This window comes from Balaenoptera ricei, chromosome X (assembly GCF_028023285.1).
Source record: "Balaenoptera ricei isolate mBalRic1 chromosome X, mBalRic1.hap2, whole genome shotgun sequence".
Lineage (NCBI taxonomy): Eukaryota > Metazoa > Chordata > Mammalia > Artiodactyla > Balaenopteridae > Balaenoptera > Balaenoptera ricei.
Window position 1 is genome coordinate 64716813 of NC_082660.1, and position 19506 is coordinate 64736318.

General features: G+C 38.2%; 1 protein-coding gene across 4 annotated transcripts in view; it reads right to left on the reverse strand.

The window, feature by feature from the left end:
* HDAC8 (histone deacetylase 8) overlaps window positions 1–19506 on the reverse strand; it is a 240597-nt gene that overhangs the window by 130779 nt on the left and 90312 nt on the right. For 3 of the 4 annotated variants that reach the window (XM_059909937.1, XM_059909938.1, XM_059909939.1), the window contains exons 9-10: window positions 7520–7692; window positions 4930–5024 (exon numbers count right to left, since the gene is read on the reverse strand). In XM_059909937.1, coding sequence (XP_059765920.1) covers window positions 4930–5024; window positions 7520–7692 — 268 coding nt within the window. The remainder of the gene's footprint in view (window positions 1–4929; window positions 5025–7519; window positions 7693–19506) is intronic. The other variant, XM_059909940.1, reaches the window with a different exon arrangement.

Below are 19506 nucleotides of genomic sequence, written 5' to 3' on the forward strand. Positions count from 1 at the left end.
AAATCATGGTTGAGATTTCAACTCTCTCAGTAACTGACAGAACAAGCAGACAAAATATCAGTAGGGATATAGATGACATAACACTCTCAACCAACCTGACCTAATTGATAATGATAGAAAATGCTATCCAGCAACAGCAAAATACACATTCTTTACAAATTGCATGACACATTCACCAAGATAGATCATATGCTGGACCATAAAACAAATTGCAATAAATATAAAAGGACTGAAATCATGCAAAGTATGTTCTCTGAGCACAACAAAATTAAAGTTAATATAAATAGAAAAATATCTGGAAAGTCCTCAAATATTTGGAAATAAATTTTTAAAAACCCACACTTACAAATAACCCATCAGTCAAAGAAGAAAATTAGAAACTATTTTGAACCAAATGGAAATGAAGAGAATATCAAAATTTGTGGGATGCAGCTAAAGCAGTGTTTAGATGCAAATTTGCACATAAAATACTTATATTAGAAAAGAAAGGCTTGAAATCAATGAACTAAGTTTCTACCATAAGAAACTAGAAAAAGAACTAAAAATCAATGCAAAATAAGTAGAATGAAGGACAACAAAGATATGAGCAGAAATAATGAAATAGAAAAGAGAAAAATAAATTCAATGAAACTAAAAGCTGGTTCTCTGAAAAAAATATAGTTCACTAAATCTGTTAAACCATAAGCTAAAATGATCAAGAAAAAAGGGAAGAAATTAGCAATACTAGGAATTAAAGAGGGGACATCACTATAGCTCCTATAGACCTATAGACTTTAAAAGAATAATAAGGGAAAATTATGAGTGAATAAGCAAATTCCTTGAAGACAAATTATCAACATGGAAGCAAGAAGAAATAGAAAATCTGACTTGCCATGTAACTATTAAAGAAATAGAATTCATAATTAAAAACCTTCCCACAAACAAAACTCCAGGCTTAAATATTTTCACTAACAAATTGTATCAAACATTTAAGTAAGACACAGTATCAATTTTACATAAACTCTTTCAGAAAACAGCGGACTTGGGGATACTGCCCAAGTCATTTTATAAGATCAGCATAGCCCTGATATCAAAACCAGACAAAGACATTACAAGAAAAGAAAAAAAAAACCAGGTCAATGTTCCTCATCAACATAGACACAAAAATCCTTGACAAAATTTCAACAAACTGAATCCAGCAATATATAAAAAGGGTAATATACCATGACAAAGTAGGGTTTATCTCAGGAATGCTAGGTTAGTTTAACATAAAAAAAGCAACAGTTAATGCAATTTACTGTATTAACAGAATAAGAGGACACCATATGACCATTTCAGTAGATGAAGAAAAAGCATTTGACAAAATTCAACACTCATTTGTGAGGAAAATTCTCAGTAAATTAGGAATAGAAAGGAACTTCCTCAACCTAATAAAGGATATTAAAAAAAAATCTCTACCACTAACTTCACACTTCATAGTGAAAGATCAAGTGCTTTCCCCCACTGATCGGGAACAAGACAAAGATGTTCATTCTCACCACTTCTATTCAACATTGCATTGGAGGTCCCAACCAGTGTAATAAAGCAAGAAAAAGAAATAAAAGGCATGAAGATTGTAAAGGAATAAGTAAAAGTCTCTTTATTCACAGATGACATGTTGGTATACATGGAACATGCTAAAGAATCTACAAAAAAGTTACTAGAGCTAATGTTTAGCAATGTTACATTATTCAAGATAAATATAAAAAAATCAATTGTACTTGTATTTCTATATTCTAGCAACAAACAATTAGAAATTGAAATTTAAAATACCATTTATAACAACATCAAAGTCATGAAATACTTAGGGATAAATTTAACAAAATTTGTGTAAGACCTGTTCACTGAAAAGTATAAACTAAAATTTGAAATTAAAGACTTAAGTAAATGGAAAGAGATAGCAAATTCATGTACTGAAAGAGTAAATATTAAGATATTATTTTGCCCCAAATCGATCTATGAATTCACTGCAACCTATAGACTGCAATGCAAGACTGTTTTACATTAGTAACATACACTTGCTATCAAGTGAGCTTTCTAAAGACCAAAGCTCATCTATTTTCACAGAAGAAAGTGTAAGCTCTTTAGTGCATCATTCAAGGCTCTTCATAATCTGGCTGCAATTTCCATTCAAGCCTTAATCCTTCTCTCTCTCTCATAAACCCTGTGTTCCACTATATCAAACTTCTCCCTGGTCCCACGAGGCACCAGGTCCTTTCCAATTTCTATTCCTTCTGCCCAGAATGCCTTTCCATCTTCTTCACCTGGCAAACTCCCAATCAACCTCCAAAATTCAATTTAAAGTCTTGGTGAAACATTTCCTCTACGCTCCTCATCTGTCCTGGGTTGAGCACATTGTTCTGTCCCCTCTATTAGATGATGAGATTTTTTAGGGCACTGGGTTTATCTTGTTAGTCCTTGTATCCCTGTATCGGGTCTGAATAGGGCCTGGCAAGTAGTATGGACCCAATGAATATTTGGTAAAGGAATGAAAAGAACAAATGAACGTGAAGGAAGAGCTCAAAGGGCCTTGATATATTTAGGTAAGGGATTTTTAAAGGCATAGGGCTTTACGCTGGACTGAGGAAGATCATAGAGAGGTGGGAAAAGGGCATCTGGAGGAGGAGGATTATTATCCTAGGAGACAGAAGAACAAAAGCCGAGACTGAGAGGGAAGACAGTGAGGGGGTTAGCCAGCAGACTGTGGCTGCCTGCTGCACTGTCCTGACCTTTTCACCGATTAGATTTCTCAATTACATTTTCAGCTCATGGAGGGCAGGGTATTTTGTGCACTCCTTTGTATCCCCTTTATACTTGAGGCACATCTCCATAGCCATTGTTCCTATAGTCTTGTGGTTCTTATTCTGCTGTGTAATATATTTATTTGTGTATCTACATATCTCCCCAGCACTCATACCTCCCTTTATCCCAGGCTGTTTGAGGTAGGGGATGAGGTCTTAGTGTCTTTGTATCTCCCAAGACACCTAGCATAGTGCCTGGCACACAACGGGTGCTCAGTAAATATTTTTTGAGTGACCATTTGTTGATCTGATTACAGAGGACTGCAAGGATATTTGTGTGCAACTGTGTATTGTGGCACAAAACTGATATATGCCTTTACACTGTGTGGGCTATTTTTGGCAATTTTCATTAAAATGTTATCTTACTGTACCTGGAAGACTGTCATTTCAATTTTCTTCTTTGTTCCCTCTTGGATGACTCACATCTCTTATACCAGAAGGATATGACAGAAGGGATTCGAAAGGGTTTGGACAAATTTATGAATGACGAAGTCATAAATGTCTGGGTATAAGAAGTTGTTAGGTGCATACAAAGGGGAAGGAGAAAACTTGCATTTCAAAAATGCCTGTTGTGTGCCAAGAACTGTATGTTAGGCACCTGACATACATTATATCTCATTTAATCTGGCAGGCTATATCAGTATAAAGACAGGACATGTCTATCTAGAAGGCCAAGTCCACAACCAGCCAGGCATCTCCAGGTACCAGAGGCAGTATTCACCTTTATTAAAATTTTATCAACCTTTTAAGATAGATGAATCTATAGATTTGCATTGTTTCCTAGGAACAGAACACTCATTCTCAATTCAGGCTTCTACCTCTTAAAACTACTTTTTGACATAACTTGATCAGTTTTTAAAGTCTCAGCGCTTTAAATTACAATGCAATCTGAGATATTCCCACGGCAATAACAGCGATTAAATTTGTTCACAAATGTAATTTGTTCTCTTACCTTTATATTTCATACAGCTTCCAAATACTGAATAAAGGTAAGTCAAGTCAAGAAAAGAGACTTCTATTAACCCTGACACCAGCAAATTGTCTCAAATTACAGAGTGCCTTCTATTTGTATTCTAGACACATTGAGTGGTTTTTCTGAGATAAATATTATACCTCATCTGTGGTTAGAAGAAAATTGGAAGGAGATTAGTTTAAGTTGTTTCTAGTTTTTAAAAAATAATAGTAACTTGAAAAAGCATAAAGCTCCCAACTGTACAGCTTCTGCATCGAGCAGGAATCAAAATGTTATAACCCAAGTACCATCTCGACTCCTTGGGAGATGGCTTGAGAAGGTGGGGCTGCAGCCACTGATTCATTATTATAAGTCACAGTCTAAAGCCTGCAGCTACACATCCTGATCTGTGATAACATGCTTCCCGCCAGGTGTCAGGGTGGGTGGGAAGAGAAGGGGTACACCTTCAGATAAAGGGATCATCAGCACACTCACAGCTCTCAGAGAGCTTTCTATTACACCTGTTCTGAGAAAACTAGAACAGACATCTATGCCTTGGAAAACATAAAGCCCATCTCATATGACTAAAGAAAATGGCAAAGGTTCAAATGACATGTTTCACATTTTGGGTGGTCCTGCCCCAACTTTTGTGCGCCACTAATCGCTGGAAAAATACCAGACCTGTCTTGGTGGTGATTGTGTGTTTTTTAAATTTTACATCAGCCAAAGAAAATTGAGAGACCAGGACTACCACCAAAGAACAGAGGTTTGACATACCACCAATAGGACTTTTTAAAGTTAGAGGAGAACCCAGCTTCTACATTTAAAAAAAATTGCCCCTTCTTTTTTGAGTCTAGGGGATGAAAATATGCACATATTCCAAAGAGTTCTTTGTGTGAACAGGTGACCCCTTCCCACAGTCTCTGTAATTAATTGAGAAATTAAAGTTGGTTGGCCTTTGAGATCTCTTGTAAAAAAAGGCAGAAGGTCTTGGATATTTTGGAACAAGAGTCCACTATTCTGCCAAGACAGTGTGTTATTGTTATTGGAGTGTCTCTCAACAAAACGGTATTGAGTGGTGAGGACGTGATTTTGATTAGGTGGAATGACTCAGCTCTTCCCCTTAAAGAAGAGAGGACTTGTCAGAGCCTTACTTACCTCATGATCTGGGATCTCAGAGGATAGTGTTTTCCCTAGGATGACCCCGGTCAAGTATGTCCAGCATCGAGCCGTGTTGGCAAGGTTATAGCCTCCTGTCTCCATCAAGAATTGTGAAGTTAGGAAAGAATAGTCACAGAACAGCAGGAGAGGGAAGGGGGGTAAGGAAGGAGAGAAAAATGTTTTAACAAAAGGGCTAGAAAGATAATTCTAACTTGCAGAATTTCACCTAAACATCCCTTTATGATATTTCTGAACCACTTAGTAGGCAGTCTTTAGTGAACCAGTCAGACCATGCACAATGTGGAATTGGGAAGTCCAAGGCCTACAAAGATTAAAAAGGCCCTCATCTCTGAACAAATATGCACCCAAGGATTCCAAGGTCCTCAATTCCACCAAGAGTCATTGGTAAGATTGAGATCCTTGGAACCCAGATCTTTTGAGGTGACCTACTCAAAGTGAAGGTTTCTGTGATGAATTTTGTAACAATTCTATAAAATGACTGCTGGATGTGACTTGTATATTAAAGCTATTGGCAGATGTAGCCCTGGAAACCTCCAGGAAAGAGAAAAGGAAAATGCTGACAGAAACAGACTTCTTTCTTTTCATTTCAGCATTCCTTTTCTCCACAAAATACAGGCCTAGTGGCAGAGATCAAAGAGAATGAGATGAGAAAGGGACTGCTGATTGACGCTCTGACTCACCTCGTCAGGTCCTGTCACAGTCACCCAGCAGCCATATTATACTGGCTAATAATCAGCATATTTTTGTGCTGAATAGATGTGTTCTGCCATGCAAGCACTAGAACATTTGGCCTTTAACTAAATTCCAAGAGTGTAAGGATAAAATGGAAAGATTTCCTAACCTCAGTGCAGCCTGAGGGAAATAGAATCTGGTCTATTTTAGGTAGGGTGACCATATCATTTATCATCTACAATGGTACACTTTTAAGAGTAAAAAAGGGACACTATTAATAATTACACTGGAATAACATGTATAGATTGAGACATATGGCGCCCTTTTCTTAAGCCTTTCTATTCCTTGAAAGGTCAGGGATGCTGGGGCTTCTGCAATGTGTCTTTTTGGCCTCAATGGGGTCCACTGAAGTTTGGGCACGTGGCCATCTCTGCCAATTGTCTATGTGTTCCTGGGGGTTGAGAATTGAAGTGAAATGATACAGGTATTACTTTAAACACTCCTGACATGGAAAATCTGAATTTATCAGATCAAATTATTGGGTATCATTATTTGATTTCAAAAAGAGTCCCCATAGGTTTTAAGTAGCAAGCTCTCTCTGGCATACATACAGTATGATTTGATTTGCAAAAATTCCATTTATGCAAAGGTATTTTCAGGAATACACATATTGAATAAGAAGAGTTATATATTCAAAAGCCAAGACTTGGGGCTGAGAAAGCAAAGAGGCTTTGAAAATGCTAAGTAAAGGCTGTAGCCTCAAACAAAAGTCGGATTCACACAGATGTATATTGAGGAAAGGGCTTTTTTTCTTCCCCCTGGCCCTACCTGTGTCATAATCACTGTCTTTAGTGCCGTTAAGGAAAGTAATATGTCCGCAGCACCTATCAATTTTATCTTTTCCTTGAGTTGAAGTTAATACATTTCTCGCCAGCTTTTCATAAGAGGTTGTCTCTTGTAAGCACCTTTAATTTCGATCCCTCTAGGGTTTGAGGCTGCCCAAGGACCAGGCTTGTGTATTTGTGTTGAATGCTCACTCATTTTCATAAGGCCTTCCCACAATCTCCTCTAATTTGGTTTTTACAACAGTTTGACAAACAACAAACTATTAGCGCTTCCATAATACATACATTTTAAGCTCAATCTGCTTGACCATGTTATTTTAACACACCAGTCCACTTATCTAATGTAATAAAGATTGTGCCAGATAGACAGAAGATTCTAAGCAAGGCACCTTCAAAGGTAGTTGAGGTTTGTGAAAGGTTCCTTTCACAAATGTGTAAATGCTTCTATTGAATAGACCCAGCTTTCTGTTGGTTAAGTAATACAAAACATCAGTACACACTGAAGGCAAAAATGCCCAAGAGACACTTTAGATCTCTCAATTTTGCTTTATTGTAACAAATCCATGCTTTTTTAGTGGGGGAGAAGTTGTTCTTGAATTCAGCTTAGATATTCAATTAATTCATGTGTTTACTACTTATATGTGAGTAGGGTTAGAATTTTAGTGGTATGTTTCCAAAAGATAATGATTAGAACTGGGACTCAAAGGCTATACTGAGAGAAGATGGATCAAAGTCCACTGAGGTTAACATTCTCTATTCTTAATAAGATCTGATGTCACCTTTAACCAAAGCACTTTTGCTTCAGGAATGGAAACTTAGACTTCAGAGTGCCAAGGAGTCAATGCACATGCCAGGCTGAGGAGGAGAAGTGTGTCAGAGTACTTCCTTATGCTGAACTGTGAAGGTGGCAGAGTTCATTGACTCAGGCTTCTGGACCATGGGCAGGTTGGTATTATCCAATCTAAGAAAGCCAAGTTTTCCTCAGTGTCAATGGACAAAACATGGGGGAAGGTCAACAAATTCTCCTGGTGACCTTCCTTTGTACTCACCTCCTCCCAAAATGAGCGTTGCCAATTGCCACTGAAGGATGTACTTAAGACACTTGCCAATTCCCACTGGAGTCATGTTAAAGGAGCACATGGGATCCCCAGCTATTGTATCAGCTCCCAGCTGTAAGACCACTGCTTTGGGATTAAAGGCTATGTACACCTCCTTTAGTACACTGGAAAAGAAAAAGGAGACAAAATGTCAGAAAAAGATAGGGCGGTTTGGTCTAAGGGTGGTTGTGGAGGGTAGTGGGGGGTATAGTTGAATCAGCAAATAGTGAAGGGAAAAAAATCCAACTTGTCAGACTCATCAAACTTTCTATCTAAAAAGGGGTAAATCAGACTGCATTTAAATTGTAGCTCAAAAATCCTGACTTACAAAAAAATTTCCCCCTACCTCCATCCTCACCAAGGACCAAATTTGTTTTTCTGTTTTAGAACTCAGATTTCCTTTAAATATTCATATCAATTTAACTTCAACAGCCATAGGACTGGTTTAGTACATATTGACTCCATTTTACAATCTGAAAATAGGACAATACACTGAATTAAGGATTATTTCTGATAAGTTAAGATTGTCAATATACTTGGAGTTTACCACCTAGTTATCAGTGAGGGTTGGTGAAGAGAATTAAAGGCTTTGAAAGCATAGATGTTATCAGCTTACTTTGTATTAGGCTAAAAGACTTCTGGGTTATGAAATGCAGCCCTCCCAAACTTGTATGTAACCAGGGTATTATAGGGAAGGGAACCATAATAACTGATCCAAAATTATAAATCTGAAAGCACTCTAAAGAACAAATTGTAGTGGGTAATAATGAGCATAATTTTGGGTAGAATCATTCAATGTTATCAAATCAACCTAAGAGCTTTTCCTGACGGTTAGAAGCCTTAGAGATGAAAAGGAAGTTGTTATTGTGACAGATGACCTTAGGCAGGCTTCTAGTATTATCATTAATTGAATGTTGACAATGTCCAGGATGCATTCCTAGGAGTTATAAGGTCCCTGCTCTCAAGGGGCTTACAATCTAGCTCCCAGACAAAACATATACCAGTCCTCGAGGGCTTGAGTAACTCTTACAGAGACATATAAACAAGTGCAAATTAACATACTTCAGAGTTGAGAAAATGCAGAGTCAAAAAGTGATAAAAAATGTTTGGGGTTAATGACCCCTTCATAATCAACATGTCACATTATACCAGTTCAGCAAAAATAGAAAAATTCCAGATCCTTCTGAAACTGCAAAAAGAATGCAGGGATATGAAATGCTGTCCTCCAAAATTCATATGTAACCACGGTATTGAAACTATTGAAAAGTGCTCAGTTGCAGAGGCATTCTTTGACTCAAAAGACCGTTTTGTTTTGATTTCTCATCTACACAGACAAATATTCAGTGATTGTGGAGATTATATGAATATCATAAAACTTATGACATATGATCTTTAATACAGGAATACTCGGGCCTATTCTCTCTTTCATGTGCTTATCTCCTGGGTGCAGAGGGAAGATAAGCCACCTGAATAGTTAGCCAACATTTATTGAGCAGCTACACGTACAGAGCACCCTATTAGTTGCTGCTGGGAGACACAGAGGAAGGTGTGATTTCTGTTTTAAAAAGGTTTACAGCTTAACGGGGAGGAGGGGGAGGCAAGCAAGACTAACGTATTTTTCATTTTCATTCTTTCCCTCACTTTGCACACATTTACTGAGTGCCCTCTGTGTGTCCAGTATGTAACTGTATCAGATGCTGCAGGAAAAAAAAATGACGAATATGGCACAGCTCTTATCTTCACATAGCTCAGAACAGAGGGGAAGACTTGGACTATATCGATTAATAATTAAAACACAATGATAAATGAAATATCAGTGATGGCACAGAGGAGAAAGTAGAGTAACTCTTGTCAGGTTTTAAAAGATGAGAAGTACAATGAGCCACCTATCAAAGTGGCTAAAATGAAAAACAGTGAAAATATCAATTGCTGGTGAGGATGTGGAGAAACTAGATCACACAGACCTTTTGGGTGGGAATGTAGAATGGTATAGCCACTCTGGAAAATAATTTGGCGGTTCCTGTCAAAACTAAAAATGGACTTGCCATACAATCTAAAAATTGCACTCTTGGGTATTTATTCCAGAGAAGTTAAGACTTATTTTCATATAGGAACTTGTACATGAATGTTCATAGCAGCTTTATTTTTAACAACCCAAACTGGAAACAACTCAGATGTACTTCAACAAGTGAATGGTTAAACAAATTGCAGTACACCTATACCATTGGAATACTGCTAATCAATAAAAAGAAATAAACTCTTGATACATGCAAAAAACTTGGATGGATCTCAAGAGAATGATGCTGGGTGAATAAGGCCAATCTCAAAATCTGTACTGCATGATTCCACTTATATACCATTGGTGAAACAATTAGAGAGATGGAGAAGAGAATAGTAGTTGCCAGGGGTTAGGGATGAGTGTGGCTGTAAAAGGGTAGCATGAGAGAGCCTTGTGGTGATGGTACAGTTCTGTACCTTGACTGTGCTGGTGGTTGTGGTTATGCAAAGCTATGCGCTCGCACACACACACACACACACACACACACACACATACACACACGAGTGCATGTATAACTGGTGAAGACTGAATAAGCTCTATAGATTGTACCAATGTCAACTTCTTGATTTTGATGTTATACTATAATTGTACAAGATAGCAACATTGGAGGAGGCTGTAGGAAGAAGAGACTTCCCCGTACATTTCATTACAACTTCCTGTGAATGTATGATTATCTTGAAATAAAAAGTAAAAAAAAAAAAAAAAAGATTAGGATAAATTTACAGGCACATGGGGGTGAAGGTATGGGAACTGGAAGCAGGGAGGGTTGTGGGGGTTATGGGTAAGTGACTAGGTTTACAGAAGGAACTGCACACACCAGAGCATGAAGGCTTGGAGCAGGGAGTGGTAGGAGTGAGGCTGGTGAAGTAAACGTGGGTTAGAGCACAAAGGGCCAGATAGGCCAGGCAGTTTGGACTTTTACTTAAAGGCTATGAAATGTCTCTAAATCATACCAATGTTTTCCTTAGGTCAGTCTCCCAAGTCAATAGAAATAAAAGCAAAAATAAACAAATGGGACTGAACCAAACTTAATAAGCTTTTACACAGCAAAGGAAACCATAAGCAAAACGAAAATACAACCTACAGAATGGGAGAAAATATTTGCAAATGATCGACTGACAAGGGCTTAATTTCCAAAATATACAAACAGCTCATATAGTTTAATATCAAAAAAACCAAACAACTCAATCAAAAAATGGGCAGAAGACCTAAATAGACATTTCTCCAAATAAGACATACAGATGGCCAAGAGGCACATGAAAAGATGCTCAACATCACTAATTACTAGAGAAATGCATATCAAAACTGTCTCACACTGGTCAGAATAGCCATCATTAAAAAGTCTACAAATAACAAATGCTGGAGAGGGCGTGGAGGAAAGGGAACCCTCCTACACTGTTGGTGGGAATGTAAACTGGTGCAGCCACTGTGGAGAACACTATGGACGTTCCTTAAAAAACTAAAAATAGAGCTACCATACGACCTAGCAATCCCACTCCTGGGCATATATACAGAGAAAACTCTAATTCGAAAAGATACATACATTCCCAATGTTCACAGCCAAGACACGGAAACAACCTAAATGTCTATTGACAGATGAATGGTAAAGAAGACATGGTATGTATGTGTGTGTGTGTGTGTGTGTATGTGTATATATATATATATATATATATATAACTGGAATACTACTCAGCCATAAGAAAGAATGAAATCATGCCATTTGCAGCAACATGGATGGACCTAGAGATTATCATACTAAGTGAAGTAAGTCAGACAGAGAAAGGCAAATACCATATAATATCAGTTATATGTGGAATCTAAAATATGACACAAATGAATTTGTTTACAAAACAGTAATAGACTCACAGACATAGAAAACAAACTTACAGTTACCAAAAGGGAAAGGGAGTTGGGGAAGGATAAATTAGGAGTTGGGATTAGCAGATACAAACTACTATATATAAAACAGATAAACAGCAAGGTCCTACTGTATAGCACAGGGAACTATATCCAATATCCTGTAATAAACCATAATGGAAAAGAATATGAAAAAGAATATATGAATATATGAATCACTTTGCTGTACATCAGAAACTAACACAACATTGTAAATCAACTATACTTCAATAGAAAAGAATTCATTAAAGGGTATGAAATGTCTCAAACGTGTGTGTGCATGTGCGCGTGCACCGCATGCACAAGGCATGATTAAATTTACATTTTGAAAAGATCCTCTGATTACAGCGTAGGATACAGTGAAGGTTATCAAGAGGTTTTTTGCAACCATCCAGGCCAGTGGCAGCAAGGGTCGGGAGGAAGAGATGGATTTGGGAGATATTCCTATCGTAGAATTGATAGGGCAATACACACTGACACACAAGAAAAGCATATACATATGACAGTCATGAATATTTGGTACTGGGAGGGAGGAAAGGATAAAGGAAGGCAGGTGTTTCTGGGAGAGTTGTTTTAATGATAACCAGGAAGGGAAAATGAGTCCTCAGGGAGTTCTGATGAAGAGGGCTTCAGATGGGTAGAGAAAAGGGTAATTAGAAGCTTTGAAAAAGGTAGGGTAGTTTGTACACAGTGTAATTTGGCAGTTCCTTTGCTTCACCTCCAATTGGTAAACAACTACATTTCTTGCAGCATCTAGTCTGATTTTTTAAAAATACAAATATAATGAGTACATTCTTCATGCTAAAAAATCAAACATAATAGTCTATCAAATAAAAGGGAAAAAAATCTCCTTTTCTCCATCTCTACTCCCTCTCCAGAGGTAACTCCTGATTCATTACACATAGTTTCAATCAGCTCAGTCAACGATGAGAAACAGTTTGAGGTGTATCTTTCAAGATCAAACTTTTTCTGCCTCATGCTTGAGTGAGCTGGTTGAAGCTATGTCTAATAAATGCCTTCTTTTACCTCTTTTCTTTACCTGAAAATGTCTTCCCTCATATTCCTTCTCTTCCTTGAGGCTAATTTCACCAGCTGGGCACTAGATTCTCTTTCCTGTTGCTCTATGGGTCATGTAACACCAATGAGCTCTTTCTTACATCTTTAGTCTCTGTCTTCCTACTGATTTAGTCCCTTTAGGTTACAAGTTGTCCATCTCTTCGTTCCCTTTTCAACACAGCCAAATTTGTCTACTTATTGGCCACCTCTACATACTTCTTGCAATCCAGTTTTTGATCTCACTGCTCTCCTGAAACTGCTTTCTTGAAGGGAGAGAGACCTCTGTGTCATGATATCCAAAAGCCTTTTCTCTGTTATCTTTATCAACTTCTCAGAAGCAATTGACAGTGGATACTACTAAAAAATCTGCAGCTGGTCATCATCCATGGCTACAGCTCCATTAAAAAATCTTTTTAAAAAATATTTTTTTAAAAAACAACTTTATCAATATTCACATACCATACAATTCCTCCATTTAAAGTGTACAATTCAACAGCTTTTAGTATACTCACAGAGTTGTGCAACCATCACCACAATGAATTTTAGAACATTTTTTTTGACTGCATCGCGTGGTTTGTGGGATCTTAGTTCCCCAACCAGGGATTGAACCTGGGCCCTCGGCAGTGAGAGCATGGAGTCCTAACCACTGGACAACCAGGGAATTCCCTAGAACATTTTCATCATCCCCAAAAGAAACACTGTACCCAATAGCAGTTACTACCTATTCCCACCACTCTTCAACCTCCAGCCCCTGGCAACCACTAACCTACTTTCTGTCTCTATGGATTTGTCTAATTTTGACCTTTCATATAAATGGAATTATATAATATGTGGTCTTTTGTGACTGGCTTCTTTCATTTCATTTAGCATAATGTTTTCAAGGGTCATCCATGTATTAGTACCTCATTCCTTTTTATGGCCAAATAATACTCCATTGTTTGTATATACCACATTTTCTTTATCTATTCTCCATTCATCTGTTGATGGACATTTGGGTTATTTCTATAATTTTTGGCTAATATGAGAAATGCTGCTGTGGACATGTTTTCATTTTTCTAATATACCTAGGAGTAGAATTGCTGGGTCATATGGTAACTCTCTGTTTAACCTTTTGAGGGAACTGCCTGACCGTTTTCCACAGGGGCTGCACCATTTTACATTTCCCCCAGCAATGTGTAACAGATGAGGGTTCCAATTCTTCCTCCACATCTTCACCAACACTTATTATTTTCTGTTGTTTTTTTTTAAAAAAAATATTATATCCATCCTAGTGGGTATAAAGTGGTATCTCATTGTGGTTTTGATTTGCATTTCACTGATGACTAATGATGTTGAGTATCTTTTCATGTGCTTTTTGGCCATTTGTATATCTTCCTTAGAGCAAGGTCTATGCCAAGGTCTATGTCCATTTTTATTTATTTATTATTTTTATTATTTTTTTTTAATTTTTTAATGCTATTCTTGTCTGCTTACATTCTTTTTTTTTATGTATGTATGTATGTATGTATGGTATGGCTGTGTTGGGTCTTCGTTTCTGTGCGAGGGCTTTCTCTAGTTGTGGCAAGCGGGGGCCACTCTTCATCACGGTGCGCGGGCCTCTCACTATCGCGGCCTCTCGTTGCCGAGCACAAGCTCCAGACGCGCAGGCTCAGTAATTGTGGCTCACGGGCCGAGTTGCTCCGCGGCATGTGGGATCTTCCCAGACCAGGGCTCGAACCCGCGTCCCCTGCATTGGCAGGCAGATTCTCAACCACTGCGCCACCAGGGAAGCCCTATGTCCATTTTTAAAATGAGTCTATTTTCTTTTTAATATTGATCTGTAAGTGTTGATATATTATAAATACAAGTCCCTTATCAAATACATGACTTGCAAAAATTTTCTCCCATTCTATGGATTGTCTTTCACTTTCTTGATAGTGTCTTTTGAAGCACAAAAGTTTTAAGTTTTGATGCAATCCAATTTATCTATATTTATTCTGTTGCTTGTGCTTTTGGTGTCATGTCTAAGAGAGCAATATCTAATTCAAGGTCATGAACATTTACATCTATGTTTTCTTTTAAGCGTTTTATAGTTTAAGCTCTTACATTTAGACCGTTTATGCTATTTGGACTTAACTTTTGTATATGGTGTGAGGTATGTGTCCAAAACCACTTTTTTTTGCATGAGATCCAGTTGTCCCAGAACAATTTGTTGAAAAGACTATTCTTTCCCCATTGAATTATCTTGGCACTCTTTGAGTAAAATGAATTGACTGTACATATTTCTGGACTCTGAACTTTATTCCATTGCTCTATATGTCTAGCCTCATTGTCAGCACCACACTGTCTTGATTACAATAGCTTTGTAGTAAGTTTTAAAGCTGGGAAGTGCTCCAACCTTGTTCTTCCTTTTCAAGATTTTTTTGGTTATTCCGGGTTGAACTTCTGTATAAATATTAGGACCAGCTTGTCAATTTCTACAAAGTCATCTGTGATTTACAGCTCCATTTTGACAGTGCTGAACCTATCATCTTACCTATTCTTCTATTCTTTGTCTCTGCTAACGATACCCCATCCTTTCAGTAATCTGTGTTCAAAACTCTGAGGCTCCTTGTGATTCCTCCCTTTCCCTGCTCCTCTTCAGTTACCAGACTTGCACCAATCCCTCTCCTATTCCGTCCTTTCCGCTCTCATGCTCTCATGGCAGTACTCTAATCTAGCACTTATGACCTCCTTGTGGATTACACCAATAGCTTCCTAATTAATTTCTCTGCCTCAAGTCTCTTACCTCTCTAATCCAACACCCCCCCACACACACCACCATCAGATTAATTTTCCTTAGGGAAGGTTTTGATCAAGTTACTTCCTTACTCAAAAACGTTCAATATCTCTCCATTGTCTTTAGATGATGCTTAAAATTCTTAGCTTATGATTCAAAGTCCTTCATGATATGATTCCAGCCTACCTTTTGAATCTTATTTTCTAATAACTCCTTAACCTACGTTATTCTGTAGGCAAACAGAACAGTCCATGGTTCACCCCACTCACCTTGCACTTCCTTTTTGTCATGCACTTCCTTGTGCCTGAAAGTCACCTTTTTACATGTCTACACCATATCTATTTTTAAAAGGTTCACTCAAATTCCATCTCCTTCATGAATAAAAAATGATAGTAATAATATCAGCTAACATGTACCGAGTACTTTATTAAAAACTGAGCACTGTTCTATGCACTTTATATGTATTAGCTCATGTGACTCTCATAACAATTTATAAAATAGGTGTTATCATTAATCCTATTCTATAATGGGGAAATAGCAGCATAGAGAGGTTAAGAAATCTGTACAAGATCACACAGCTATTAAGTGGCAAGCTGGCTTTTGAACCCAGGCCTCTTGGCACCAGTCCATGTTCTAAATCACCACAATATACCTGCTTCCATGATTTACTGTGCATCAGGTGCTTGTTCCAGCCACTTCACACATTATTTTGTATAACAGCAGTAGCAGGCACTGCATTATTATTTTTCGAGTGTTAACTTTAGCTCTAATTATACTATACCCTCATTCTAAAACCTTCGGCAGTTCCCCCAAATGCTTGCAGAACATGGTACAAATTTTCATTGCCAAGAATTCCAGGTCCTGCGTGAGGTGATTCCCACCCACTTTTCCAATCTTCTTTGCAAATTGTTCTTCTCATGCACTTCACAGTCCAGACAAACTAAACCATTGCTATTCTCTGTACAGAGCTCAGCCTTTTCTGACTTTGATCTTGCTGTACCCTCTGCATAGAGCATCTTCTCCTGCAATCTCATACATTTAAACTTCACCCAGATTTCATAAACACATACACATTTACACACTTTGTAAAGATATAGTAATTAGCTACCCTTTAGAAGCCAGATCAAATGTTACCTCCTCAATTAAGCCCTTTTCTGAAGTATCTTCTCCCTTTGAGTGCCCACTGCATTTTATCTCTTATGGTTCTTATAACTTTACATGTTTCATTTTATTAGACTGTGTATGAATGTGAATATATATGTATATCTCTCTGTGTATCTATAATTTAAAAATTTCCACCAGCTTCCTTGAGGGTAGACTTAATACTTTATACATAGGAGGCATTCAATAAATAGTTATTAAATGAATAAATGAATGAAATATCATTCCAGATTGCTTTTGGAAAAGCTTCCCTAACCACTGTAACAGTACTATCTGCTACACTGCAATCATTAATTTTAGGTTTTGGGAAAGTATAAAATCGCTTCCCCAGAAAGGAGGGGGAGGACAGGCATCTCATTATACTACATTAGTAACTTCCCTATAAACACATAAGATATTCATTTGAAATGCAATTTTCTTGATGAGAAACCGGATCCCTCAGTATTGAGCAGTCTGCTCTTCAGACAAGGCTATGCAAATGAGGACGAGAGGCTGTGGCAGCTGTTTCTACAGGCATTGATTTGGGGGAAGGTGATTGGTGCCGGAGGTGGATAAAAGCCAGGGGTGATGACGTTAATGATGCTTTTAGATAAAAGGAAAAGCCCAAGAACCAAATTGTAGCATTATCCCCTTTTCTTTTATTCCATCAGGGTAGACCACAGCTTCTATGGTGTACCCTTGGGATCATTCACTGGTGCCACTTTACCTCTAATACCAGTGGTGGAACCTGGTTTTGTTTTGTTTGTTTGTTTTTAAATACATAAAGTTCTAAAAGATTCCTCTCAGGGAAATGGAATGCCAGAGAGATGGTGTGACAATTATCCTTAATCAATGTTGGTGATAGATTTGGTAACCCAAATTTGCCCCTCTATAGCCAGACCTCTGATCGGTGCATGCTCCTAGCAGGTTTGTCTCCTAACTGCTCACTTGCAAATCAGCCTAGACCAGCCTTATCATCTTTGTATTTTCCAACAAGCACTCTCAGCACCCTCTAGAGACTTCCTCAACAGAGATTAAAGAAATGAGGAATTCAAAGTTGAAAAACCAAGAAAGGCAGGAAATGGAGAGAAGAGAGAAATATTTGCTACTAACACTGTGAGCTTCCAAAGTCAATGTGAGAAAATTTATTGCCAACAGCAAAACCCTTTCTATGATAAACATTTTAAACCTACTGCATTGTATGGGATTCAGAGGGAGGATTGCGTTAAGGACCCAAAGATGGCTAATCAGTCCCAAATGGGAGCTTGTCAACTTTTCACAGGTATTGTCTTCTCTAAATTCCCTCAGTCATATCTCAACTCAGGTACTGCTGACTCATTCTGCAAAAACTCAACCTGTGGGGGATGCAGCATATGGTAAATGCCTCGGGGATTCCTGAATATCTATTACAAATGGTTCAGGGATGCAGGGAACTGGGGTGGGGGGGCTCCCTGAGGTGAGGATGATGTGTCATTTTGTTTGGGGCCATGGGTGCCTCTTGGACATATCCAGAAGACATTTAATTTCCTATAAGTCTCTCTTTCTGCTTTTAGCATCAGACAAGGTGTACTGATTCCATTAACATCTTTAGGATAACCAAAACAAAACACCCAAAGCTATAAAAGAAAAACAAACCAACCAACCTCAAACCTCTAAACCCCCAACCTTCCCAAACAATCCTCAGATCGCTTTTGCTGTTTTACATTTTAAGATGTAGTTTCTTAACATTTTACAGGGGCATCTTTTCTCTCATTGCTGAGTCCATTATACAGAAACACAGATTCTAATTGGCATCTCTTTCTAACATGCTTTGTAGAAAGTAATTCCACTCATCAATTATATGTCACCTTGGCAACAAAAAGGGCTGTGCACTATTTTTAGTTTATTATTACTTATCTCTTTACCTCTTTGAAGTAAACCATTCTCATTCACACAGGGGAAAGTGAGTCATCTAGAATTAAAGGGCCTTACCAGTGGCCTAGAGTGAATCGTCGAGCTAGAATTAGAACACTAATTCTAATTCAAATCTAGTGCTCTTTTCACTAAACCCCAGTGCTCTTTGGCTCTCCACATTCTGAAAGGCCCAAGGCCCTAGGAAGCAGAATATATATTATCTGCGCAGGGGGTGGGGTAGGTGGAGAGGCAGGCTGGTTTGGAGAGCTAAACCGAAACAAACAAACCAAACCAAAACCAAACCAAAAAACCCCAAAATGGAAGAGGGCTTAAAGAATATGAATCCTATGTCTAGCTATACTAATGACTCTTTATTTGACCTGGGGTAGGTCATTTTACTGCTCTGTAACCACCAGGACCACTCACACAAGCACAGATTACATTCTGCTATGCATCACATTATTTGGGCATGTCTCATCCATCCCCTTTGCAGCCTCCACAGCATGGAGTTCAGGGAGAACAGTGCACTTGGGGGTCAGACAAAGTTGGATCCAGTGCTTGCAATAGCAACTTGGACAAATCACTTCTCTGAACCGTCTCTGTAAAACAAGAATATTCTCTCCCTCACAGAGTTATTATGAGGATTAAATGATATAACATTTGCAAAAGTCTTCTCCCGGCACCAGGCACATGGTAAGCACTCCCTAATGTTGAATGAATAAATGAATGGCCTTAAGTCAGGCCCTTCGAGTGCTATGTTAATTCCTTCAGCCCACTAGGATACTGTTGAGTTCAGCACAGCACACCATAGCAGTGACTTCCTGAATGGTACTCTAATGTTCCCCAAAGGCAGAGAGAAATTTCATAGTGTCACTGCCTGGTTATACCTGTTCTGGGAATACAGTAATTCCTTTTCCAGTGCTGCCAATCTATTACCTTTCACCAAACACAAAATTCACTTTAAGAAGGGGCAGAAACACAAGTGCCTTTCTGTTAGATAGAGGTTGGGAGAATATATTATTAAAATTGAAACCGACTTCTCTGATTTCTTAGCAAAAAATCAGATTGGAAGCCAAACAGCTATTTGGCCTTTGCAGACCCTGGATAGTGATGCCCTTGGTGGAAAGGAGAGAGTTG